The sequence below is a fragment of the Lithobates pipiens genome, unplaced genomic scaffold (genome assembly GCF_037356315.1).
Source record: "Lithobates pipiens isolate NorthernLeopardFrog02 unplaced genomic scaffold, aLitPip1_a1.2 Scaffold_1, whole genome shotgun sequence".
NCBI classification, from domain to species: Eukaryota; Metazoa; Chordata; class Amphibia; order Anura; family Ranidae; genus Lithobates; species Lithobates pipiens.
Window position 1 is genome coordinate 107,902,148 of NW_027507685.1, and position 26,676 is coordinate 107,928,823.

At 45.5% G+C, this 26,676-nt stretch overlaps 1 protein-coding gene across 1 annotated transcript in view; it reads left to right on the top strand.

Moving 5' to 3' along the window:
• CACNA1F (calcium voltage-gated channel subunit alpha1 F) overlaps window positions 1–26,676 on the top strand; it is a 287,992-nt gene that overhangs the window by 45,786 nt on the left and 215,530 nt on the right. The window contains exons 6-10 of the mRNA XM_077472367.1: window positions 1,149–1,291; window positions 1,510–1,662; window positions 11,349–11,545; window positions 14,992–15,095; window positions 18,052–18,212. Coding sequence (XP_077328493.1) covers window positions 1,149–1,291; window positions 1,510–1,662; window positions 11,349–11,545; window positions 14,992–15,095; window positions 18,052–18,212 — 758 coding nt within the window. The remainder of the gene's footprint in view (window positions 1–1,148; window positions 1,292–1,509; window positions 1,663–11,348; window positions 11,546–14,991; window positions 15,096–18,051; window positions 18,213–26,676) is intronic.

Consider the following 26,676-nt stretch of genomic DNA (forward strand, 5'->3'; position numbering starts at 1 on the left):
CGCTGAAAGCTCAAAATTGGTCTGGGCAGGAAGGTGTTTAAGTGCCTTGTATTGAAGTGGTTAAGCATACATACGATTGGACTTTTTCAGCCAACTTTCCCCAAACCACGTGTTTCTTCTGCTCTTTGCCGCCACCTTTAGGGTCCTTTCACACGGGGCGGATCAGTTCTGATCCGCCCCGTGGATATCCGTTTGCTCAGCGGGGATCACTCCGTCGATCCCCGCTGAGCAGGGAGATGACCGGTCCGTCTCTGCACACTGCGCAGGGACGGATCTGTCACAGCGCCGCTCTCCCCTATGGGATATCGGATGACGACGGACCGCAGTGCCCGTCGTCACCCGATCCGATCCGCAGACGGATGGAAAAATAGCTTTTTCCTCCGTTAGACTTTTTCGGATCGGAGCGGGTCGGATGTCAGCGGACATGTCACCGCTGACATCCGACGCTCCATAGACTTCTATGGAGCACCCGTTCAGGTCCGCCTGAAAAACTGACAGGCGGGCCTGAACGGGACGTCAGTGTGAAAGAGGCCTTAGTCAACTTCTGTGTTGTTGGCTGATCTTTTGCATTGGTTCTGAACATGCGTGTTTGTAAAGTCCAATGGGTTTCTGTTGTCGAAAAGTTTGTCCGTTCACACAGCCAACAAAAGTCAGATGAAAACCGAAAAAGTTTGTCCGATGGAGCGTGCACACAGTTGGATGTTGACTTAAAACAGCTCATTTGCATGTTTGCTGTCAAAAAGTCAGATTGTGTGTACGGGCCTTTAGGGAGATTTCAATTCACATCCTGTCCTATAGACACAACAGAAAGTAAGAGGAAATTTAAAAAGGGGGGGGGGGATTTCCCACTTTGACAGTAGCCATCAGGATATGAATTCCTATTGGAAGAATCCCCCAAACAAATAGAAAGACAGCAATAAAAACCTGACAGCTTTAACACTTCCCTATGCTTTTTAAAACTAAAAATAATAAAATGTTGCCATTACCTGTACTTTAAAGTACACCTCTGTGACCAACCACATTCTCTGTTTCATGTTTCAAATTATTCTATAGGAGACTGAAAAGGAGAAGCTGATTGGTTGTCATGGACAAAAATGTCAGGTGTCCCGTTACTTCCAATTATAACTCGCTTCTGTAATGTCTTGCAGGCTTTTCAGTGTTATTCTGGAACAGTTTTCCCATAAACAAGGAGATGCTCATCACATGAGCGGGAAGCCTGGTGGGTTTGACGTGAAGGCGCTAAGAGCATTTCGTGTACTACGACCTCTGCGACTTGTGTCTGGCGTCCCAAGTAAGAATCAATGGCTTCAATGTCTAGCGCGAGTGTCCTCCACAATCATTTTTTTCCTATGAAAGCTTTGCAAAACTTTTTTTTTTTTTAATCTTAGGATGCCAAAGTGAAGAATTTATTTTGCTGTAAAAGGAGGGAAAGATCCCTGCATCACATATATCGCTTGTTTATGTTAAAAAATGTTACATTTATGTTAAAAAAATTATTGTTTTCTGCAGGTTTACACATTGTTCTGAATTCTATCATGAAGGCCATGGTCCCTTTACTGCACATCGCTCTCCTCGTCTTGTTCGTCATCATTATTTATGCCATCATCGGACTGGAACTCTTTATTGGCCGTATGCATAAAACCTGTTTCTACATTGAGTCAGGTGAGTTTGGACACCCAGCATAATTTTAAGGTCTCAACCCCCGCAAAACGTTATGTATTTTCTGAAAGCAGACACCCTGTGGAATAAAACGGTCACACGATATTAGTGCAACGGTTTATGAAACAGTTCAATAAAAAAACACACTAAGGTTAACTTTTACCACCTCATTACCATGCTATAGCTGAGAGCAAGGCTCCCTTGTTCTGGGAGGGCACCCGTCCTCCCCGAACGACCCCCCCGCCAGCTCCATGTGCCCTCTGGGGCGCGCATCTGGTCTGCTCTGTGATCACTGTGTCCTTTGGACACAGTTGATTGCAGATCGCGGTAAAGGGGCCAATCACATCGGCCCTATACCATGTGATCAGTTGTGTCCAGTCACAGCCACAGAGTGAGGAGAGGAGAGCCAGTAATGTGCAAGTGTGATGGGACATTTACACAGATAATCAGGGCACTGATCACCAGTACCCTTATTATCAGTGCCTATTAGTGCAGCCTCATCAGTGCCTTCTCATAAGTGCCCATCAGCCTCATCCATGCCCATCAGTGTAACCCATCAGTGCCCATCAGCCTCATCAGTGCCCATCAGTGTAACCTATCAGTGCCCATCAGCCTCATCAGTGCCCATCAGTCCTGCCTATCAGTGCCCATCAGTGCAGCCTCACCAGGGCCTTCCCATCAGTGCCCATCAGCCTCATCAGTGCCCATCAGTGTAACCTATAAGTGCCCATCAGCCTCATCAGTGCTGCCTTTCAGTGCCTATCATCATTGCCCATCAGTGAGTATTAGTATCACCTATCAGTGCATCCTCATCATTACCTTCTCAGCAGTGCCCATCAGCTTCATCAGTGCAGCCTCATCAGTGCCCCCTCATCAGTGCCCATCAGTGCAGCCTATCAGTGCCCGTCAGCCTCATCCATGCCCATCAATGCAGCCTATCAGTGCCCATCAGCCTCATCAGTGCTGCCTTTTAGTGCCCACCAGTGCTACCTATCAGTGCAGCCTCATCAGTGCCCATCAGTGGGACTTATTAGTGCCCATCAGCCTCAGCATTGTTCATCAGTGCCACCTCATCAGTGCCGATCAGTCTCATCAGTGCCCATCAGTGCAATCTATCAGTGCCCATCAGTCAGTCAGTGCAGCCTCATCACCGCACATCAATGAAGGAGAATTTTTTTTTATTTGCAAAATCTTATAACAGAAACTAAGAAAACTTTTTTTATTTTTTATTTTATTATTTTTTTCTTTCTTTTTTCTTTCTTTTAGTGGTATTTAATCACTAGTGGTTTTTTTATTTTTTGTGCTATAAATAAAATAAAAAATTAAATTTTGTGAAAAAAATGCCTTTTTCTTTGTTTCTGTCATAAAATTTTGCTAATTAGTAATTTTTATTCATAAATTTTGGCCAAAATTTATACTGCTACATATCTTTGGTAAAAATAACCCACATTAGTGTATATTATTTGGTCTTTGTGAAAGTTATAGAGTCTACAAACTATGGTGCCAATCACTGAAAATTGATCACATCTGATCAGGCCTTCAGGACATCAGGTGTATCTCATTTCTTGAGACACTTAACAAGTCAGGAAAGTACAAATACCCCCCAAATTACCCCTTTTTAGAAAGTAGACATTCCAAGGTATTAAGTAAGTAGCATGGTGAATTTTTTTAAGTTGTAATTTTTTTCTCACGATTCTTTGCAAGATAAAGATTTTTTTTATTTTTATTTTTATTTTTACAAAATTGTCATATTATCAGGTTATTTCTCACACACAGCATATACATACAACAAATTACACCCCAAAATACATTTTGCTACTCTTTCCGAGTATGGCGATACCACATGTGTGAGACTTTTACACAGCCTGGCCACATACAGAGCACCAACATTGAAGTGGCACTTTCAGACGTTCTACAAGCAAAAAGGACACATCTCATTTCACAGCCACCTATTACAATTTTGAAGGCCCTGGAGTACCAGGACAATGGAATTGCCCATAAAATGACCCCATTTTGGAACGCAAACACCCCAACATATAATCTGTGAGGCATAATGAGTCTTTTGAACTGTTCATTTTTTTCCAGAAGTTTTTGGAAAATGTGGAAAAAAATGAAAACACATTTTTTTTACACACTTTTGAAGGTCCTGGAGCACCAGGACAATGGAATTACCCCCAAAATTATCCCATTTTGGAAAGCAAACACCCCAACGTATATTCTATGAGGCATGGGCTGCAAATAGGTACTCGGGTACTCTGATGGGCTGCAGATAGGTACTCTGGTACTCTGATGGGCTGGTGACAGGTACTTGAGAACTCTGATGGCCTGGTGACAGGTACTCGGGTACTCTGGTGGGCTGCAGATAGGTACTCTGGTACTCTGATGGGCTGGTGACAGGTACTTGAGAACTCTGATGGCCTGGTGACAGGTACTTAGGTACTCTGATGGCCCGGTGACAGGTACTCGGGTACTCTGATGGCCTGGTGACAGGTTCTCTGATGGGCTGGTGACAGGTACTTGAGTACTCTGATGGCCTGGTGACAGGTTCTCTGATGGGCTGGTGGCAGGTACTTGAGTACTCTGATGGCCTGGTGACAAGTACTTGAGTACTCTGATGGCCTGGTCACAGGTACTCGGGTACTCTGATGGCCTGGTGACAGGTACTCGGGTACTCTGATGGCCTGGTGACAGGTTCTCTGATGGCCTGGTGACTGGTATTTGGGTACTCTGAAGGGCGGTGATAGGTACTCAGGTACTCATATGGACTGTGACAGGTACTCGGGTACTCAGATGAACTGTGACAGGTATTCAAGTACTCAGATGAACTGGGACAGGTACTCGGGTACTCAGATGGACTGGGACAGGTACTCAGGTACTCAGATGAACTGTGACAGGTACTCAGGTACTCAGATGGACTGGGACTGGTACTCGGGTACTCGGATGGGCTATGACGGGTACTCGGATGGGCTGTGACAGGTACTCGGACGGGCTGTGACAGGTACTCGGGTACTATGATGGGCTGTGACAGGGGCTCAGACAGGTACTCGGGTACTCTGATGGGCTGTGACAGTTACTCGGGTACTTTGATGGGCTGTGACAGGTACTCGGGTACTCGGATGGACTGTGACAGGTACTCGGATGGACTGTGACAGGTACTCGGATGGACTGTGACAGTTACTTGGGTACTCTGATGGGCTGTGACAGGTACTCGGGTACTTTGATGGGCTGTGACAGGTACTCGGGTACTCAGATAGCCTGTGACGGGTATTCGGGTACTTTGATGGGCTGTGACAGGTACTTGGGTACTTTGATGGGCTGTGACAGGTACTTGGGTACTTTGATGGGCTGTGACAGGTACTCCGGTACCTCGGATGGACTGTGACAGGTATTCGGGTACTCTGATGGGCTGTGACAGGTAGTCGTGTACTCTGATGGGCTGTGACAGGTAGTCGTGTACTCTGATGGACTGTGACAGATACTCAGGTACTCTGATGGACTGTGACAGGTACTCGGGTACTCTGATGGACTGTGACAGGTACTCGGGTACTCTGATGGACTGTGACAGGTACTCGGGTACTCTGATGGACTGTGAGTGACAGGTACTATAATGGGTGGTGACAGGTCCTCTTTAATGGGGGGGGGCAATCGGTGTGCTTGGTGTGTACTGTAAGCAGTAACGAGATGTTACCGCAATCTCCTCCTCACACACGATCGGTGTGTGAGGAGGAGAACCTGGTAACATCTCGTTACCGTGGTTTGTTTACATTTAGTGATCAGCTGTGAAAGGATCACAGCCGATCATGTGGGTAAACAGGCAGCCAATGGCTGTTTACCAGTGTCGGTGACGAGCAGTGTTCCCCGGGAACACGCCGCCACTGACATGCACGCACAGCTCGCTCGCGCGCACGTGCCGTGCACAGTGGGGGTAGAACCATCTGTGATCGGCCATAACTTCATGACGGCCGATCATGTGATAAACAGTTATGCCCGATGGTTGTTCACCCCCTTCTGTGGCGAGCGGTGTCTCCGTGACACGCCGCAACCGAAGGAACAGGGATGCGCGCGCACAATCTCACGCATTCCCTGTTTAAACGGGAGGACACATATGACGGCCTCCCGCCACAATAGGTGCGCCGCCTGGCTGTCATTTGACGGCCAGCGGTTAGCATCTAGTTAAATACCACCAAAAGAAAGCTCTATCTGTCTCAAAAAAATTTCAAAAATGTCAAATGGGTACAGCGTTGCATGACTGCGTAATTGTCATTCAAAGTGTGAGGGCGCTGAAAGCTGAAAACTGGCGCCCTGGGCAAGAAGGGAGTGAGAGTGCCCGGTATTGAAGTGATTAAGGCACACAAATGCAATAAATTACCCAATTATTTGGTAAAATATAAAAATATGAGTTTGTGCCGAGTATAGATGCCTAACACGTCAAGCCTTAAAATTGCATGTGCTCCTAAATCAGTGACGAAAGGGTAAGTTCACCTTCGCAGAAAAATCTGTAAAGTGAACAGACCCTCTCCTCACCCCCTCCTCCCCCCCGTCAGTCCCTCTGACCTGCACCACGGCAATCTCCCATTTTGAGCCCGGCTATGGCCGCCTCACTGGCCCCGGGGCTTAGAAATCCCTACAGCTTCATCTCCAAAACGTACCCCATCATGTTTGAACCTTATAGCACAACATATTTAACCACTTGCCAACCGGCGCACACCGATATATGTCGGCACAATGGCAGCGGTGGGCAAATGGGCGTACCTGTACGTCCCTTTAAACTGCGGGGCTAGCGGGCGTGCATGCCTGCTGCGTACATCATGACCGTGCCCGCGAGACTGGCGGGCTTGGTCTCCTGGCGGTCGTGTTACAGAGCCGTAGAACGGGGAAGTGCCTATGTAAACAACGCATTTCCCCGTTCTGCCATGTGACATGACAGAGATCTACTGCTCCCTGTCATTGGGAGCAGAGATCGCTGTCATGTGACTGGAAACCCATCCCTCCCCCACAGTTAGAAATCACTCACTAGGAAACACTTAACCCCTTGATCGCCCCCCTAGTGTTTAACCCCCTTCCCTGCCAGTGTCATTTACACAGAAACTAGTGCATTTTTGTAGCCCTGATCGCTATATAAATTACAATGGTTCCAAAAATGTGTCAAAAGTGTCCGATGTGTCCGCCATAATGTCGCAGTCATGATAAAAATCGCAGATCGCCGCCATTACTAATAAAAAATAAAATATTAATAATAAAAATGCCATAAACTATCTCCTATTTTGTAGATGCTATAGCTTTTGTGCAAACCAATCAATAATCGCTTATTGCGATTTATTATTTTTTTTTACCAAAAATATGTAGAAGAATACATATCAGCCTAAACCGAGGAAAAAAATATTTTTTTATACATATTTGGGGGATATTTATTATAGCAAAAAAGTAAAAATTATTGCTTTTTTTCTGAATTGTTGATCTTTTTTTGTTTATAGCGCAAAAAAATTAAAGCCGCAGAGGTGATCAAATACCACCAAAAGAAAGTGCTCTGGTCACGAAGGGGGTAGATTCTTCCGGGGCTGAAGTGGTTAATAACATTATTACAATGTGGCTTGTGCCACATATAATGATTGGATCTCCTGCAGATTATGTAGGTTTTCCCACTTACAAAGAAATGAAGGGTCTATAATTTTTATCATAGGAGTATTTTATATGATAGAGACAGAATATCAACCAAAAATCCACAAAATACACATGATACAAATGTTATAAATGGAGCTGCAGTTCAGTGAGTGAAATAAGTATTTTATCCCCTACCAACCAACAATAATTCTGCCCCCCCACAGACTTGCTTCAGTAGGTGCTCATGTGGTACACAGATTAGTCCTGTCAATGTAAGAAGGTTCTCCTAACGACAGCTCGTTATGTGTATAAAGGACACCTGTCCACAGAATCTCTTTCTTCCATTCAAACCTCACCATCATGGAGAAGACCAAAGAGCTGTCATAGGACATCAGGGACAAGATTGTAGACCTGCACAAGGCTGGAATGGGCTACAAGACCATCAGCAAGAAGCTTGGTGAGAAGGAGACAACTGATGGAGCGATTATTCTCTAATGGAAAAAATACAAAATAACCATCAATGGCCCTCGGTCTGGAGCTCTATGCAAGGTTTCTCCTCATGAGAAAAGTGAGGGATCAGCCCAGAACTACACGGGAGGAGCTTGTGAAGGATCTCAAGGCTGTTGGCACCATAATCACCAAACAAACCATTGGTAACACAATACGCCGCCATGGATTGAAATGTTGCAGTGCCCACAAGGTCCCCCTCCTCAAGAAGACTCATGTACAGTTATGCCAATGACCATCTAAATGATTCAGAGAAGGATTGGGAGAAAGTGCTGGGGTCAGATGAGACCAAAATCGAGATCTTTGCCATTAACTCGACTCGCCGTGTTTGGAGGAAGAAAAATGCTGACTATGACCCTAAGAACACCATCCCTACTGTCAAGCGTGGAGGTGGAAACATGATGCTTTGTGGCTGTTTCTCTGCTAAAGGTACAGGCTAACTTTGCCGCATTGAGTGGCCAATGGTCAGAAGCATGTATTGTAAAATCTTGGATGAGAACCTTCTTCCCTCAAACAGAACACTGAAGATGGGTCATGGATGGGTCTTCCAGCATGACAATGACCCAAAACATACCGCCAGGGCAACAAAGGAGTGACTCAAGAAGAAGCACATTAAGGTCATGGAGTGGCCTAGCTGAAACTTTGATTTGCCGAGCAACAGCCAAGAAACCCTTAAGGATTTATAGAAGATTTGTAAAGAAGAGTGGACCAAAATCCCTCCTGAGATGTGGGCAAACCTGGTCACCAACTACAAGAAACGTCTGACCTCTGTGCTTGCCAACAAGGGTTTCTCCACCGACTACTAAGTCATGTTTGCTTGGGGATCAAATACTTATTTTACTCACTGAACTCCATTTATGACATTTGTATTGTGTGTTTTTTTTTTTTTTTAAATTCTGGATTTTTGGTTGATATTCCGACTCTATCCTATAAAATACACCTATGATAAAAATAATAGACCCTTAATTTCTATGTAAGTGGGTGAACTTACACAATCTGTAGGGGATGTGTGTGTGTGTGTGTGTGTGTGTGTGTGTGTATATATATATATATATATATACAGAGAGAGAGAGGGAGAGAGAGAGTTTTTTCTTTACTAAAAATGGAGTTACCCTTTAAGAAGGTTTTTTTTGTTCTCTCTCTGCTTTGTCTGTAATTACCCCTAGCAGTGCAGATACAGGAATCTATTTAGACTTTTTCTCATTTTGTCTAAGCTTTAGAACTGCCCGTGATCGCCATATGTTTCTGCTGACAGCAGGTTTCCATGAGATCTTATTATTATACAGACTTTGTGCCGCCGCCGGCCGTGGAAGACAATGGGCTTGAGTAGTTCTGGCAAATTTAAAATGTCGATTATGACTTGCAGGGGGTTGAGTAGCCCCGAGCCACATGAACTGACACAGGGCATGGAAAAATGGTCTGCTTAATGTTGGAACACGGCAACCTATGGATTACAACATGATCATGAGATGCAATGCACAATCCTTCCATGGCATAAACTGGTGTGCCGACACACTGTGTTTTTGGTGGAACAAATATGGAGGCAGTACGTGACTATCTCACAATGCCTATTGGTACACACACCCCCGACGTCGTCAGGTGTGCGACAAAACACGTTGGGCGGAGCTACTGTTTTTGACATCATCACGCATTCCGTAACCAGGAAGTGGTCTTCCAACTCCCAGGATTATTTGTTTTTACAAGAGCTTATCTCCCATGACTTCATAAATAGTCCTGTGCTTGTTTTATTTAACATTTCCAGACGGTTTTACGCTATGTGGCTCTTTTCGGATTTCCTTCCATGCTGGTTAATTCCGTTTCCTGATGAGGTATACAGTGGTGATATAGAGGATGTTCATCCCCTGTAATTAAAGTACTAATGCTTTTTTGACTCTTTTTATTAATCAAAGAGTCCACCAACTCTGATAAGAGTCCTTATTACTAGGTGTTGGATCTCTTGGAGATATGATGGTGTGCATCTCGGGTTCTCTTCATGGATTCACTTTGGGACTTTTTCTATCACTGCCATTGTGTTTTTGGGACTACTGATCGTTCTTTTGGGACTAATTCTTCTTATATTTACTATGTTATGTTCACATGGATATTCATTTTTGTTTATTGCTGTTAGAATAATTTAGCGCTGTATTTTTCTCATTTTTTTATATTTCACTTGTATACAATTTATATTGATTGTCTTTCCAGCTGCTTATATGCTTTTCAGCATGATTTCTTCTTTGGATTCACACGGTGTAACCAATTGCCTACTGAGCACTTTTACCCCCCCCCCCCCCCCCTCCTGCCCAGGTCATTTTTTAGCTTTCAGCTGAACTTTGAATGACAATTGCGTGGTCATGCAACGCTGTACACATGCAACATTTTTATCGTTTTTTTTCTCACAAATAGAGCTTTCTTTTGGTGGTATTTAATCACCACTGGGGTGAAGGATCCTCTCTCCTCCTCTACCTCTATTACTATCACCTTTTAATGCTGTCTAATATTAACATTACCTAATGTGCTGGCATTTTCTCTGTTCTGCCACACCCAGATTCTGCGCAGGGAGCAATATATATGGGGGCTGGGGGCTAGAAAATTGAGCACCAGCTGCCACTGTAAGTTCACAGTGTGCAGTGAAATCAGAATAAGACATTTTAGTACAGGCAGGGATGCTGTTAGAGATCATGGGGCCCCATACAGCCTACCTGACAGGGCCCCCTTTCCCTGTCCAAAAGTGACATAGAATATGATAGATTTATCAGTCAGTTAGCTGCACAGATGAATGAATAGGAAGCACTCCGGGGCTTCCTGCTCATTAAAAAATTGAAGCACAGTAAATGCAGTTTACTATGCTTCAACAATGAATGGACACAAGAGTGATTGGTACCGATCGCTCACTGTGTTCATTGAAGAATATGTAATTTACTGGGCCCTTCTCCCCCTGTCTATCCTGAAATATCCTTCTGAGAGAGAGGAGGGCATGTGCTAGAACCAATCCCCCTGCAGTGCAGCCGGAGGGGGGAAAGAAGAGAAGAAGCTGGCAGCACTGCAGGGGGAGGCAGATGAGGATCTGATGATCGGTGTTTGCAATAAGACAGTACAGCAAGACCTACTGCTCAACAGGTGCCCGGGCCCCACTTTTGAACTGAAGGGGCCTGCCCCCCCCCCCCATTTGAACTGATGGGGCCCGGGCCCAGTACAGGAGGGCTGGCTGTACTGATTTATCAGCAGCCTTGAGTACAGGAGAGGAGGCCCCCCTTTTGAACTGAAGGGGTCCCTGGGGAAGGCAGATGAGGATTTGATGATCGGTGTTTGCAATAAGACAGTACAGCAAGACCTCCTGCTCAACAGGTGCCCGGGCCCCCCTTTTTAACTGAAGGGCCCCCCCCAGTTGAACTGATGGGACCCAGGCCCAGCACAGGAGGGCTGGCTGTACTGCCTTATCAGCAGCCCTGAGTACATGAGAGGAGCCGGTGCAACTGTGAAAGAAAGAAGGGAAGGCCAGAGGACCAGATTTAAATGCAAGTTTCTACTGTAAACCTGCGCTATCCAAAACTACAAATGTGTTCTTTATCTACCATCCACAGACCTGGTCTCAGAGGAAGAGCCTGCGCCCTGCGCGTTCTCTGGCCATGGAAGGGAATGTCATTTGAACAACACAGAGTGCCGCGGCAAGTGGGAGGGACCCAACGGCGGCATCACCAACTTCGACAATTTCTTTTTTGCCATGCTGACCGTCTTCCAGTGCATCACCATGGAGGGCTGGACAGATGTTCTGTACTGGGTGAGATTTGTTATCAGAGATTTATACAGAATGTTAATCCTAACACCGTGCCTTCATTCCCATCCCACCGCCTCTCGTTTCTTTATACCCCGTACTCCCCGTGTAATCATCGGCCTTCCAGGTTGTGATTTAATTTCTATGGAAACTGCTAGAACGTGAATAGAAAGAGATGCAAGATGCCAGAGAAGAGTCCCGAGAGAGAGGATTTACACGAGGATCTAATATTATCATACTGTATTTTTTTAGAGTCATCTCAACAAAAATGTGCCACCAATATCTTTATGGTTGAAAAATGTTTATTTTTTTATATTTGAAAGAGTGGGGTAGATTTTTTTTTAAAAGAATGTATTCTTAATTGCAAATGTAAAATACAAAAAAAGGGTAAAAAAAAAAAAAGAAAAAAAGAAAGGTGCGGTAAAAATGAACATCTGAACCTCAAACCCTCTAAATCAGCATTTCGCAAACCTTTTCAACACAGAGGAGACTTTGAAATAACTTTCCAGTCTCAGGGAGCCCCCTGCTAATAATGACTATTTCTACAACTCATGATACATTAGTGTAAACAGAAATTGCTAGTTGATCAAGGAACCCCTGGCAACCTGAGGGAACCTTTGGGTTCCATGGAACCCTGGTTGGATAAGAACGTTCCTTACACTTGTGGGCATTGGGAAGAATTACCCCCTTACAGATAGCTAAAATGATCAATGGTGTCAGTGGGAACTTGTCTGAGAGGCAGAAATTGCTCGTTGATCAAGGAACCTTTGGCAACTTGAGGGAACCTTTGGGTTCCATGGAACCCTGGTTGGGGAAGAACGTTCCTTACACTTGTGGGCATTGGGAAGAATTACCCCCCTACAGATTGCTAAAATTATCAATGGTGTCAGTGGGAACTTGTCTGAGAAGCAGAAATTGCTTGTTGATCAGGGAACCCCTAGCAACCTGAGGGAACCTTTGAGTTCCATGGAACCCTGGTTGGGGAAGAACTTTCCTTACACTTGTGGGCATTGGGAAGACTTACCTCCTTACAGATAGCTAAAATGATCAATAGTGTCAGTGGGAACATTTCTGAGAGGCAGAAATTGCTCGCTGATCAAGGAACCCCTACTAACCCGAGAGAACCTTTTGGGTTTAATGGAAACCTGCTGGAGGAAGAATGTTCCTTACACTTGCGGTCTTTGGGAAGACTTACCTCCTTACAGATAGCTAAAATGATCAGTGGTGTCTGTTAGAAGGTAGAAATTGCTCATTGATCAAGAAACCTCTGGCAACCTCTAAGGGAACCCTAGAAAGGGGAAGAATGTTCCTTGCACTTGTGGCCGTTGGGATGAATTACCCCCTTAGAGATAGCTAAAATGATCAATGACGCCAGTGGGAACTTATCTGAGAGTCATTGATCAAGGAACCCCTGGAAACCAGGGGGAATCTTTGGGTTCCATTGAAACCTGGATAGGGAAGAATGCTCCTTATACTTGTGGGCATTGGGAAGAATTACCCATTTACAAATAGCTAAAATGATCAATGGTGTCAGTCAGAATTTATCTGAGAGGCAGAAATTGCTCATTGATCAAGAAACCACTGTCAACCTCTAAGCGAACCCTAGTTGGGGAAGAATGTTCCTTACACTTGCGGCCATTGGGAAGAATTAGCCCCTTACAGATAGCTAAAATGATCAATGGTGTCAGTGGGAACTTATCTGAGAGTCATTGATCAAGGAACCCCTGGCAACCAGAGGGAACCTTTGGGTTCCATTGATCCCTGGTTGGGGAAGAATGTTCCTTACACTTGTGGGCATTGGGAAGAATTACCCCCTTACAGATAGCTAAAATGATCAATGGTATCAGTTGGAACTTATCTGAGAGGCAGAAATTGCTCGTTGATCAAGAAACCCCTGGCAACCTCTAAGGGAACCCTAGTTTGGGAAGAATGCCCCTTACACTTGCGGTTATTGGGAAGAATTACCCCCTTACAGATAGCTAAAATGATCAATGGTGTCAGTGGGAACTTATATGAGAGGCAGAAATTGCTCGTTGATCAAGGAACCCCTAGCAAACCGAGGAAACCTTTTGGGTTTCATGGAAACCTGGTTGGGGAAGAATGTTTCTTACACTCACAGCCATTGAGAAGAATTGCCCCCTTACAGATATCTAATATAATCAATGGTGTTAGTGGGAACTTATCTGAGAGGCAGAAATTGCTTGTTGATCAAGGAACCCTTAGCAACCCGAGGGAACCTTTGGTTTCCATGGAACCCTGGTTGGGGAAAAATGTTCCTTACACTCGTGGGCATTGGGAAGAATTATGCCCTTACCGATAGCTAAAATGATCAATGGTGTCAGTGGGAACTTATCCGAGAGGCAGAAACTGCTAATTGATCAAGGAACTCCTGGCAATCTCTAAGGAAACCCTAGTTGGGGAAGAATGTTCCTTACACTTGCAGCCATTGTGAAGAATTACCCCCTTACAGATAGCTAAAATCATCAATGGTGTCAGTGGAAACTTATCTGAGAGTCATTGATCAAGGAACCCCTGGCAACCCAGGGAACCTTTGGGTTCCATTGAACCCTGGTTGGGGAAGTATGTTCCTTACGCTTGTGGGCATTGGGAGGAATTCCCCCTTACAGATAGCAAAAAAAGATAAATGGTGCCAGTGGGAAATTTCTTGTTGCTCAAGTAACCCCTAGCAACCTCTGGAAGAACCCTGGTTGAGAAACCCTGCTCTAAATAGTTAATATCTTGGTTAATTCTGTATACCCAGACATGAGCTGTAGCCTCCAATATAAACTACAGAGAATGCATGGCCACTGCACACCATTATGGTGATCAACCTAAGGCCGCGTACACACGGGCGGACTGTATGGCCTACTTAGTCCGCCGAAACACATTTCAGCGGACAGTCCGTTTGTGTGTGGGCTTCAGCTGACTTTTTCAGCGTGCAGTCTGGCGTACTAAGTATTTCGGAATTTCCGTAATTCTGTCCGTCATACTTTGGTTTCAGCGGACAATCCGCTCGTGAGTAGGCTAGTTCGACGGACTAAGAATGGCGCATGCTCAGCAAGGATTTACACGGCGGAAAGGTGCATTGCTGTGTATTGGACTTCCTATTTCTAGTCCCGTCGTACGTGCTGTACACGTCATCGCGCAAGCTTTCGACGGACTGTTTGCGCATCCGTGTGTGGTCAAGTCCGTTCATTCGAAAGTATGACGGACTGTCCGTCGGATTGTATGACGGACTAAGTAGGCCATACAATCCGCCCGTGTGTACGCGGCCTTAGTATTACAATTCAATTTACACTACTCAGTAACATGATTTGTTTGGCTTTTTCACGGCCTTGGAGCCTCCTTAGTTGTTTTGCCCATAAGGCAGTCCTGCAATGTAAGTCTAGAATGAAACAAGAATGTGTTACCAGCTTTATATCATTGACATTTTACTCTTTTGTACCTTTCAGATGCAGGACGCCATGGGCTATGAGCTCCCCTGGGTTTACTTTGTCAGCTTAGTTATTTTTGGATCGTTCTTCGTCTTAAACCTTGTGTTGGGTGTCTTGAGTGGGTAAGTGATCTCCTTCAGTGGGCTCACAAGTACAAGATAAGTGGGTGATTTACTGAAGGCAAATAGATCGTTCACTTTGCTTCACCTCATTCATTAAGCTCTGCAGAAAATTCCCCTGCAAAAGTGCCATTTCCCTCGCAATGTGAATAGTGTATTTGACTTTAGTAAATCAATCCCACGGGGACTCCCCCCCTTCATTAACAGGCCAATTGCGCAGTCGTGCGACTTTGTACCCAAATAAAATTTATGTAATTTCTTTCCCCACAAATATAGCTTTATTTTGGTGGTCTTTGATGACCTCTGCAGTTTTTTTGTTGTGTTTTTTTTTGTGCTATAAACAAAATAAGACCCATCATTTTGAAAAAAAAAAAAATATTTTTTGCATTCTGCTATAAAACCTATCCTATAAAAAAAATGTAAGAAATCCAATTTCTTCATAAATTTTGGCCAATTTGTATTCCGTTACATACTTTTGGTAAAAAAAAATTCCAAAGTAAATCAACCCTCAAGGAAACGAATTGAGATATTTGCTATAGGCAGTTTAGTGTAGTCAAACCAACGAAAGCTGGTTCCTGCTGAGCCTTCAGTTTGCTGTACTTACTATATGTGTGCTGGCTAACATTTATATACATTCTGTTAGCATCTTGCTGCATAGTCACTCTCCCACAATGTCTTCACCACATCTGCCACAAGCCTGGGAAAGACCTTTCTTTTCCACTCCACGGAGCCCAGGTCATGGTAGGATGTGACGTCCCATTGCCAATCTGTCACACAGGCTCATTCTGTCTGGGGACTACCTCCCACATGAGTCTCAGTTCCTTCAAAAGGACACTTGTCCCAGGTGTCACGCTTAGCCCTAACGCAGGTGGTCAGACACTATAGCTGGCTACTGTGTTCTTCAACTATAGAAGCTCCCTTTCCCATAACGCAAGCAGGCCTGCCGGTACTCGGTGGCCCCCAGGACTTATACACAATGCTATAGTGTCTGGTCACCACACCAGGACAGGCGCAAAGCAAACAGGCGTTTGGCAGACAGGCAGAGTGGTTCAATGACAGTCCAGATAAAAGGTAGGGAAGTTCAGAGAATAGTCTTTATCTGATCCAAGGTCATACATAGGGAAATCCAATCTAGCAGAGCAGGGCAGACAAACAGGGAACTTGATCAGGTATTACACACTCTGTCACAAGCATAAGACTGCAAGCTTGGCTGGCTTAAATCAGGTTTGGTCTCCACTCAGAGACTGGCCAAAAGAGAATGCCAAAAACCATGATGCTATGGCAGAGTAGAAGCGCACATGCTCCTGACACCAGGATCCACAGCTGTCCATATCCCCTCCCTCTCTGTTCTTCTGATGGTGGGTGGGGCTTTCCTCCAGCTCAATGTGGCTGCATACAGCCCTGAAAATGGTCAGTAGAGGCTGAAACGTGTAAACGCCCCTGTTCATGGATTTTCTACCCCTCTGTTATGTATATCAAATAAATAAGAATGGACTGCAGTTTACTGAGTTGCCTGCTCCTTTGATTGTCCGATGCAAATGGACAGTGCTCTGTCTCAGAAGCTCACTTTGTCTGGGGACTACCTCTCAGATGAATCTCAGTTCCTCCCAGGAGACTCTTGTTGTCCCTGGATGCTCGGCTGTCCATATCCCCATCCTCTGTGTTCTTCTGGTGGTGGGTGGGGCTTTCCTCCAGCTATCTATGTGGCTGCATACAGCCCTCCAAGTGGCCAGTAAAGGCTGAAATGCGTAAACACCCCTGTTCCTGAATTTTTTACCCCTCTGTTATGTATATTAAATAAATAAGAATGGACTGCAGTTTACTGAGTTGCTGGCTCCTTTGATCCATGCAAATGGCCAGTTCTCTGTGTCACAAGCTCATTCAGTCTGGGGACTACCTCCCACACAAGTCTCAGTTCCTCTCACCTGAGTCTCAGTTCCTCCCAGGAGACTCTTGTTGTCCCAGGATGCACAGCAGTCCATATCCCCATCCCCTGTGGTTGTTCTGGTGGTGGGTTCGGCTTCCTTCCAGCTCTCTATGTGGCTGCATACAGCCCTCCAAATGGCCAGTAGAGGCTGAAATGCGTCAATGCCTGTGTTCCTGGAATTTTTACCCCTCTGTTATGTGTACCAAATAAATAAGAATGGACTGCAGTTTACTGAGTTGCTGGCTCCTTTGATTGTTCGATGCAAATGGCCAGTGCTCTGTCTCACAAGCTCATTCTGTCTGGGGACTACCTCCCACATGAGTCTCAGTTCCTCCCAGGAGACTCTTGTTGTCCCAGGATGCACAGCAGTCCATATCCCCTTCCTCTGTGTTCTTCTGGTGGAGGGTGGGGCTTTCCTCCAGCTCTCTCTGGAGCTGCATACAGCCCTGCAAATGGCCAGTAGAGGTTGAAACCCATCAATGTCTCTGTTCCTGGATTTTTTACCCCTCTGTTATGTGTATCAAATTAATAAGAATGGACTGCAGTTGCCGACTCCTCTGATTGTTTTGATAGAAATAGCCAGTGCTCTGTCTCTCTCTGCCCTCTCTCCCCACAGTTGCTCCTCTCCTGCCAGTGCTGCGAAACCGAGCTACACTACAAAAATAAATTAAAGTAGAAGTAAACCCTGTGACTTAATGTTTTTCCAGGAAACAGTTACATTCCCGGCTTGCCGGGATTGCTGGCTGTCATATTTGCTTGTGCTGTCAATCAAACTGTCAAACCACCCAATGGCTGGTGCCATAACTGATCACATGTGCAGAATCATGGGACTTGAAGATTAAACAGAGGCCAAAAAATGGCAGCTTCCTTGGCTGAAAATGATAAGAGGGTTTACTTCCACTTTAAAATATGTGTTCATTGAAGAATGACTTTCCTGTTGTGTGTTTTTTTTTAAGCTGGTAGGCATGATGCAATGTCTTTGGATTCATTTTTGATGTGTGTGACCCTCCATTTAAATTGTTTTATTGTCAGCGAGTTCTCTAAAGAAAGAGAGAAGGCCAAAGCCCGGGGCGACTTCCAGAAACTGAGGGAGAAGCAGCAAATGGAGGAAGATATGAAGGGTTATCTAGACTGGATCACCCAAGCTGAGGACATCGAACCGGAAGGAGAAGATAGAGAAGAAAGACACAACCGTGAGTATAGTACAGCAGAACAGACCTACAGTACAGCGGAGGTGATTAATATACACCAATTTTGTTAATTACTTACCGTATATACTCGAGTATAGGCCGACCCGAATATAAGCCGAGGCCCCCAATTTACCCCCAAAAAAACTGGCAAACTTATTGACTCGTGTATAAGCCGAGGGTGAGACATGCCTGTCCATCCCTGTGTGTGTGTCCGTCCATCCCTGTGTGTCCGTCCATCCCTGTGTGTCCGTCCATCCCTGTGTGTCCGTCCATCCATCCCTGTGTGTGTGTGTGTCCATCCATCCATCCATCCCTGTGTGTGTGTGTCTCCATCCATCCATCCATCCATCCCTGTGTGTGTGTGTCTCCATCCATCCATCCCTGTGTGTGTGTGTCTCCATCCATCCATCCATCCCTGTGTGTGTGTATCCATCCATCCCTGTGTGTGTGTGTGTCTCCATCCATGTGTGTGTGTGTGTGTGTGTGTGTGTGTGTGTGTGTGTGTGTCCAGCCTACCTGTGTCCCGAGCCTTTGTCCCGAGCCTCCGTCCCGTGCCTTGCCTCCTTGCCTCCGTCCCGTGCCGTGCCTTGCCGCCGTGCCTTGCCGCCGTGCCTTGCCTCCGTCCCGTCCCGTCCCGTCCCGTCCCGTGCCGTGCCTTGCCTTGCCTTGCCTCCGTCCCGTGCCCTCTTCGTCGGCGCCTCGGCGGCCATTGTAAAATTCAAAAGCTGCGCCGCCGCCTTCGCCTGTGATAGGCGGAACACTGAATTTCCCAGCAGCCTGTGTTCCGCCTATCACGGACATCGTATCATCCTCGTCCATAGTACGAGGATGATACGATGTCCGTGATAGGCGGAACACAGGCTGCTGGGAAATTCAGTGTTCCGCCTATCACAGGCGAAGGCGGAGCCGGAGGCGCGGCTTTTGAATTATAGAATGGCCGCTGTCTGTCTGCTCGACACGCTGATCGAGCGGGCAGACAGCGATGACTCGAGTATAAGCCGAGGGGGGCACTTTCAGCCTCAAAAAAGAGGCTGAAAATCTCGGCTTATACTCGAGTATATACGGTATCTACTAAACCAGGGGTCTCCAAACTGTAGCCTGCGGGCCAAATCGGGCCCACTGCATGGTTTTATCCAGCCTTCTGTGATGTAAGGGGGGGCTGTGATGTAAGGGGAGACTGTGATGTAAGGGGGGACTGTGGTGTAAGGGGGGACTGTGATGTAAGGGGAGACTGTGATGTAAGAGGAGACTGTGATCTAAGGGGAGACTGTGATGTAAGGGGAGACTGTGATGTAAGGGGAGACTGTGATGTAAGGGAAGCCTGCGATGTAAGGGGAGACTGTGATGTAAGGGGAGACTGTGATGTAAGTGGGGACTGTGATGTAAGTGGGGACTGTGATGTAAGTGGGGACTGTGATGTAAGTGGGGACTGTGATGTAAGGGGAGACTGTGATGTAAGAGGGGACTATGATGTAAGAGGGACTGTGATGTAAGGGGGAACTTGATTAAGGGGGGACTGTGATGTAAGGGGGGACTGTGGTGTAAGGGGGGACTGTGGTGTAAGGGGGGACTGTGGTGTAAGGGGGGACTGTGATGTAAGGGGGGACTGTGTTGTAAGAGGGGACTGTGATGTAAGAGGGGACTGTGATGTAAGAGGGGACTGTGTTGTAAGGGAGGACTGTGTTGTAAGGGAGGACTGTGTTGTAAGGCGGTACTGTGTTGTAAGGGGGGACGATGATGTAAGGGGGGACTGTGTTGTAAGGGAGGACGGTGATGTAAGGGGGGACTGTGATGTTCCATATTGTTGTTACATAGTTACATAGTAGGTGAGGTTGAAAAAAGACACAAGTCCATCAAGTCCAATCTATGATGTATTTGCAAGTCCAACCTATGATGTAAGGGGGGGCTGTGATGTAAGGGGGGACCGTGATGTGGATTTTCATGTAGGGTGGATGCTCCGACTCCGATATAAGCTGGACTTTGATAGGAGCTCTGACATAAGGGGGGACTCTTATGTGGGGGGGACTTTGATGGGGACTCTGATATCAGGGGGCTCTGATGGGTTCACAGGGTAGCACCAATATCGTTTTTTTTTTAATCGGTGACTATGAGTACCGATACTTTCGGTCAAGTACTCACTGATATTAAGTACTGATAATTTGCAGCAATACAAAAAAAAAATTACCGGAAATGGCACTGCAAAGAATCGCATGTGATTTGAACAGGAATGCAGTGCAATTTCTCTCCAAATCAAATGCGATTTCCCCCATGGCTCCTGTGGGTGTATATGTGTATAAAAATTGAAAATTGCCATCTAGTGGGCAGTTTAAAGAAATGTTAGCACTCACAGTACATATCTGGTCACATGCAAAATAATCCATCCACTTGGCATCCGGGCCAATTCTGGCACTTCACTCCTGTAAAAATTATCTTTTTTTTTCTAGAAAATTACTCAGAACCCCCAAACATTATACAGTTGTGTGAAAAAGTATTTGCCCCCTTCCTGATTTTTTATTTTTTTTGCATATTTCTCACACTTAAATGATTCAGATCACCAAACAAATTGTAATATTACACAAAGAAAACCCGAGTAAATCCAAGATGCAGTTTTTAAATTATTATTTAATTTATTAATTGACAAAAAGCTGGTCAAACCTGCCTGGCCCTATATGAAAAAGTAATTGCCCCCTCCCATGCTGAATCATGAATGAACTGTGATTGACCACAAGTTTTTGGAAAGCCAAGTTAAATTTCACTTGCCACACCCAGTGTCAGGTCACCTTGAGGTGAGGTGACAGATGCACACCGTAGGGATCAGGAGTGCACCGCAAGGTTGTGGACCCTACGGCTGACTGCTGCGGATGGGAGACAGGTCCCACCGGGGTTAGAGCGTAAGATTCCCTGGGGAGCGGAGTCTAAGAGCCAGCAGGTGTTCACCAGAGCCTCGAGTGGTGAGTATGGACTTGGCTGCAACTGGCTCCAGGTCACGACCCCCAGGGTCCCCCAGCTCACACCCACAGTAGGCAACAGGAGGATAGGGATGGTGAGGGACAAAGCCAAGGTCGGGCCACAAGCAGACAGGAATAGTCAGGGACACGCCAAAAGGTCAGGATCACAGGCAAACAGGGATAGTCAAAGACACGCCAAAGTCGGTAACGGAACAACAGAAGAGCACACGGCAGGTAACAGGAAGCTAAACACACAAAGGAATACACAATGGTTGATCAGCACTGTTGGCTTGCAGTGCACAGGTTAATATAAGGTTCCCTGATAGGACCTGGGGTGGAGCCATGCTTAGAGGAGAGGTTATAAAAACCACCAGGTGGAAGTGGCTGGCCTCTTAGTCTGAACACATGGGTGGAGGTAAGCAAACAGGAAGATCACTGCATAACCATGACACCCAGGCCTGATTACTGCCAGACCTGTTGAATCAAGAAATCACATAACTAGAAGCTTTCTGACAAAGTGAAGCACGCTAATCGATCACAAAAAGCCACACATCATGCCACCATCTAAAAAAATTCAAGAACAGATTAGAAACAAAGTAATGTCCACATATCGATCTAGGAAGGGTTTCAAGGCCATTTCTAAGGCTTGGGAACTCCAGTGAACCATGGGGAGAGCCATTATCCAGAAATAGGAGATAACTTGGAACAGTGGTGGACCTTCCCAGGAGTGGCCGGGCAACCAAAAATTACTCCAAGAGCATGACGAGGACTCATCCAGGAGGTCATAAAAAACCCAGAACTAAAGACCTGCAGGCCTCACTTGCCTCAGGTATATTCAGTGTTCATGATTCAATGATAAGAAAGAGACTGGTCAAAAATGGCATCCATGGGAGAGTTCCAAGGTCAAAGCCACTGCTGACCAAAAAGAACACAAAGGCTCATCTCACATTTACCAAAAAAACATCTTGATTATCTCCAAGAATTTTAGGCAAATATTTTGTGGACCGATGAGACAAAAATGTAACTTTTCGAAAGGTGTGCGTCCCGTTACATCTGGAATAAAACAAATACAGCATTTCATAACCAGAACATCATACCAACAGTCAGACATGGTGGTGGTAACGTTATGGTCTGGGGCTGCTTTGCTTTTCAGGACCTGGTCGACTTACCATCATTGATGGAACCATGAATTCTGAGCTCTACCAGAAAATCCTAAAGGAGAATCTCCGGCCATCAGTTCATGACCTCAACCTCAAGTCCACTTGGGTTATGCAGCAGGACAACGATCCGAAACACAACAGCAAGTCCACCTCCAAATGGTTCAAACAAAGCAACATTTAGGTTTTGGAGCAGCCTAGTCAAAGCCCAGACTTACATCTAATTGAGATGCTGCATCATGACCTTACAAGAGGCCGTTCATGCTGGAAAACCCTCCAATGTGGCTGAATAAAAACAATTCTGCAAAGAAGTGGGACAAAATTGCTCCACAGCAATGTGAAAAACTCATTTTCAGTTATCGCAAACACTTGATTGCAGTTGTTGCCGCCAAGGGTGACACAACCAGTTATTTGGTTTAGGGGGCAATTGCTTTTTCACATAAAACGAAGCAGGTTTGGACAGCTTTTTTGCCTTAATAAATGGCGGCAGAAAAAAAAAATGATGTCTGGATGATGTCTGTAGCTGCACTCATCATTCAGATATCACCACTGAAAGTCATATGACGTCATATGATGCACCGCCGACGCAAAGTGGCTACATAGGTGTCGCGGTCCGCCGATGGTAGCAAATCAAGGCAGCTGGGAGGTGCTCACAGGGCTGGAGGAGAAGTTCCGGTGTTCTGTCAAAATAGCCAACTCGTCAAAAATCTCCATTTACATCACTTTCTGGTGCGGCCAATCAGCTGGGCATGACGGTAACACTGCGCATGCGCAGATCGTCAGAGGTCAAGGAAAATTATAGAACACCGCCATGTTGGTACACCTAAACCATTTCTGATTTCCCGTCCTATTGGTAGACTCGGGACCAGCTGATCTTCCTCTTCAGTTCTATGAAAGGATCTTTGCAGACAGGCCGCCATGTTCTAAAAAAATTCAAGTGAGTGTCTGCTGTTTACCTGACTTTACCAATAGGATGGGGAATCAGAAACACCGCCATGTTGGTACACCTAACACATTTCTGATTCCTTGTCATATTGGTAGACTCGGGACCAGCTAATCTTCCTCTTTAGTTCTATGAAAGGATCTTTGCCGACAGGCCGCCATGTTATAATAAAATTCAAGTGAGTGTCTGCTGTTTACCTGACTTTACCAATAGAACGGGGAATCAGAAACACTGCCATGTTGGTACACCTAAAATATTTCTGATTCCTCGCCCTATTGGTAGACTCGGGACCAGCTGATCTTCTTCAGTTCTATGAAAGGATCTTTGCTGACAGGCCGCTATGTTATAATAAAATTCAAGTGAGCGGCCACTGTTTACCTGACTTTACCAGTAGGATAGGGAATCAGAAAGACCACCATGCTGGTACACCTAAAACATTTCTGATTCCTCGTCCTATTGGTAGACTCAGGACCAGCTGATCTTCCTCCTTAGTTCTATGAAAGGATCTTTGCTGACAGGCCACCATGTTATAATAAAAAAGTGAGCGGCCGCTGTTTACCTGACTTTACCAATAGTACAGGGAATCAGAAATACTGCCATGTTGGTACACCTAAAACATTTCTAGTATCGGTTTTCGGTATCGGGAGCATTTAGGCAAGTACCAATACTCGTGAAAACGCTTGGTGTCGGTGCATCCCTAGTTCATTATTTGTTTGGAATTTCTTTGCTTTGTTTTACTGATTTTTTATTTTTTTTTATGTTGCTCTAAATAACATAAAGCTGATTACAAAAAAAAAAAAAACTACAAAGTAAAACTTATTCATATACATTTGATTAATTTAGGAAAATGTATTTTTTGTGGCCTGCGAAAATTTGTAAGATGTACAATGTGGCCTTTTTACTGGAAAGTTTAGAGACCCCCAGTACTAAACCTTGTGCTCAAATTATCATTTGTGGGTCCATACTCACTCTGCTTAAAGAAAAGCAGTCTTATAGAATGATCAAACTGCCGCTATTGTTCATACAGTGCACAGAATCGACGGCAGAAAAAAATTATAGCTGGATAATGCCTATAGATGCACCCATCATTCAGATTTCCCCGCTGAAAGTTCATTACATCATATGACATACCACCGGCGCAAAGTGGTTAAGAATAGCCACCCCCCCCTTTTTCAAGAGACCAAAAGTAATCGGACAATTGAATCAAAAGCTGTTTCATGGCCAGGTGTGGGCTACTCCTTCATTCTTTCTTCATCAATTAAGGTCTGGAGTTAAAGTGGAGGGCCACCCTGAAAAGCAAAAAATGTTAAAAATGACAAAAAAATCTAAAAAAAATAAAATGAAAAAAATTTTTTTTTTTTACTTACCAGAAATGCCTGTTGCTAGGCACTTTATCCTAATCTTCCTCTTCCTCCTCCGCGGAGATCTTCTGTCTTCTGTCTTCGTCGCGGCGTCTTCTGGGTAATGGGTCGCGCTGTGTTCTGGGAACTGTGTGTTCCAGAATACAGCGCGTCCCATTCAGAAAGCGCTGCGGGACTCGCGCATGCGCAGTAGCTGCGGGACTCGCGCATGCGCAGTAGGAAACGGGCAGTGAAGCCGTAAGGCTCCGCTGCCTGTTTCCCTTACAGGGAATGGCGGCGCCGGGACCCGAGAGCCGAGGGACGGCTCGGCCTCGGGCGGCCGACATCGCGGGCGCCCTGGACAGGTAAGTGATTTTATTAAGTCAGCAGCTGCAGTGTTTGCAGCTGCTGACTTTTTTTTTTTTTTTTTTTTTTAACTGGCCCTCCTCTTTAAGGTCTGGAGTTGATTCTAAGTGTGGTATTTGCATTTGGAATCTATTGCTGTGAACCTACATCATGCGTTCAAAGGAGCTGTCCATGCAAGTGAAACAGGCCATGGTAAAGCCGCGTACACACGGGCGGACTGTATGGCCAACTTAGTCCGTCAGACAATCCGACGGACAGTCCGTCCTACTTTCGAATGAACGGACTTGACCACACACGGATGCACAAACAGTCCGTCGAAAGCTTGCGCGATGACGTGTACAGCACGTACGACGGGACTAGAAATAGGAAGTCCAATACACAGCAATGCAACCTTTCGCCGTGTAAATCCTTTCTGAGCATGCGCCATACTTAGTCCGTCGAACTAGCCTACTCATGAGCGGATTGTCCGCTGAAACCAAAGTATGACGGACAATATTACGGAAATTCCGAAATACTTAGTCCGCCAGACTGCACGCTGAAAAAGTCAGCTGAAGCCCACACACGAGCGGACTGTCCGCTGAAATGTGTTTCGACGGACTAAGTTGGCCAGACAGTCCACCCGTGTTTACGCGGCTTAAGGCTTCAAAAACTAAACAAATCCATCAGAGGGATAGCAGCAACATTAGGATTGGCCAAATCAACAGTTTGGCACATTCTAAGGAAAGAAGAACGCACTGGGGAGCTTAACAACATAAAAATGGCATGGAAGACAACAACAGTGGTGGGTGATCGCAGGATCCTCGCTATGGTAAAGAAAAACCCCATTCACAACATCCAGACAAGTGAAGGACACTCTCCAGGAGGTGGGCGTATCATTGTCAAAGTCTACAAGAGCAAATACAGAGGGTTCACCACAAGGTGCAAACCATTCAATAGCCTGAAGAATAGAAAAGCCAGATTAGAACATCTAAAAAAGCCAGACCAGTTCTGTAAAAGCATTCTTTGGACGGATGAAACTAAGATTAATCTGTACCACAATGATGGGCAGAAAAAAGTGTGGAGAAGGTTTGGAACAGCTCATGATCCAAAGCACACAACATCATCTGTGGTCACATGGTGGAGCTTGCAGTGTGAGGGGATGGGCGTGCATGGCTTTTAGAGGCACTGGGTAATTGGTGGCTATTGCTGATGTGACAGAAGCAGCCGGATGAATCTTGCAGTGTTTAGAGATATACTTTCAGCCAAATGCAGCACAGTTGATTGGATGGTGCTTCACAGTACAGATAAATAATGATCCAAAACACACTGCAAAAGCAACCCAAGAGATTTTGAAGGACAAGAAGTAGAATATTCTGCAATGGCGGAGCCAATCACCTGATCTCAACCCGATTGAGCATTTCACTTGCTGAAGGCAACTCTAAAGGCAGAAAGAGCCACAAACAAAGAACAACTGAAGACAGCTGCAGTTAGAGCCTGGCAAAGCATCAGAAAGGAGGAAAGCCAGTCTTTGGTAATGTCCATGGGCACCAGACTTCAGGCAGTCATTGCCAGTAAAGGATTCTCAACAAAATATTAAGAATGAACATTTTATTTCTGATTATATTCATTGGTCCAAATACATTTGAGCCTCTGAAAATGGGGGGGGACTGTGTATACAAATGGTTGCAGTTCCAAAAATTTGTACTTGATCTTTACGTTCAACCCCTTGAATTA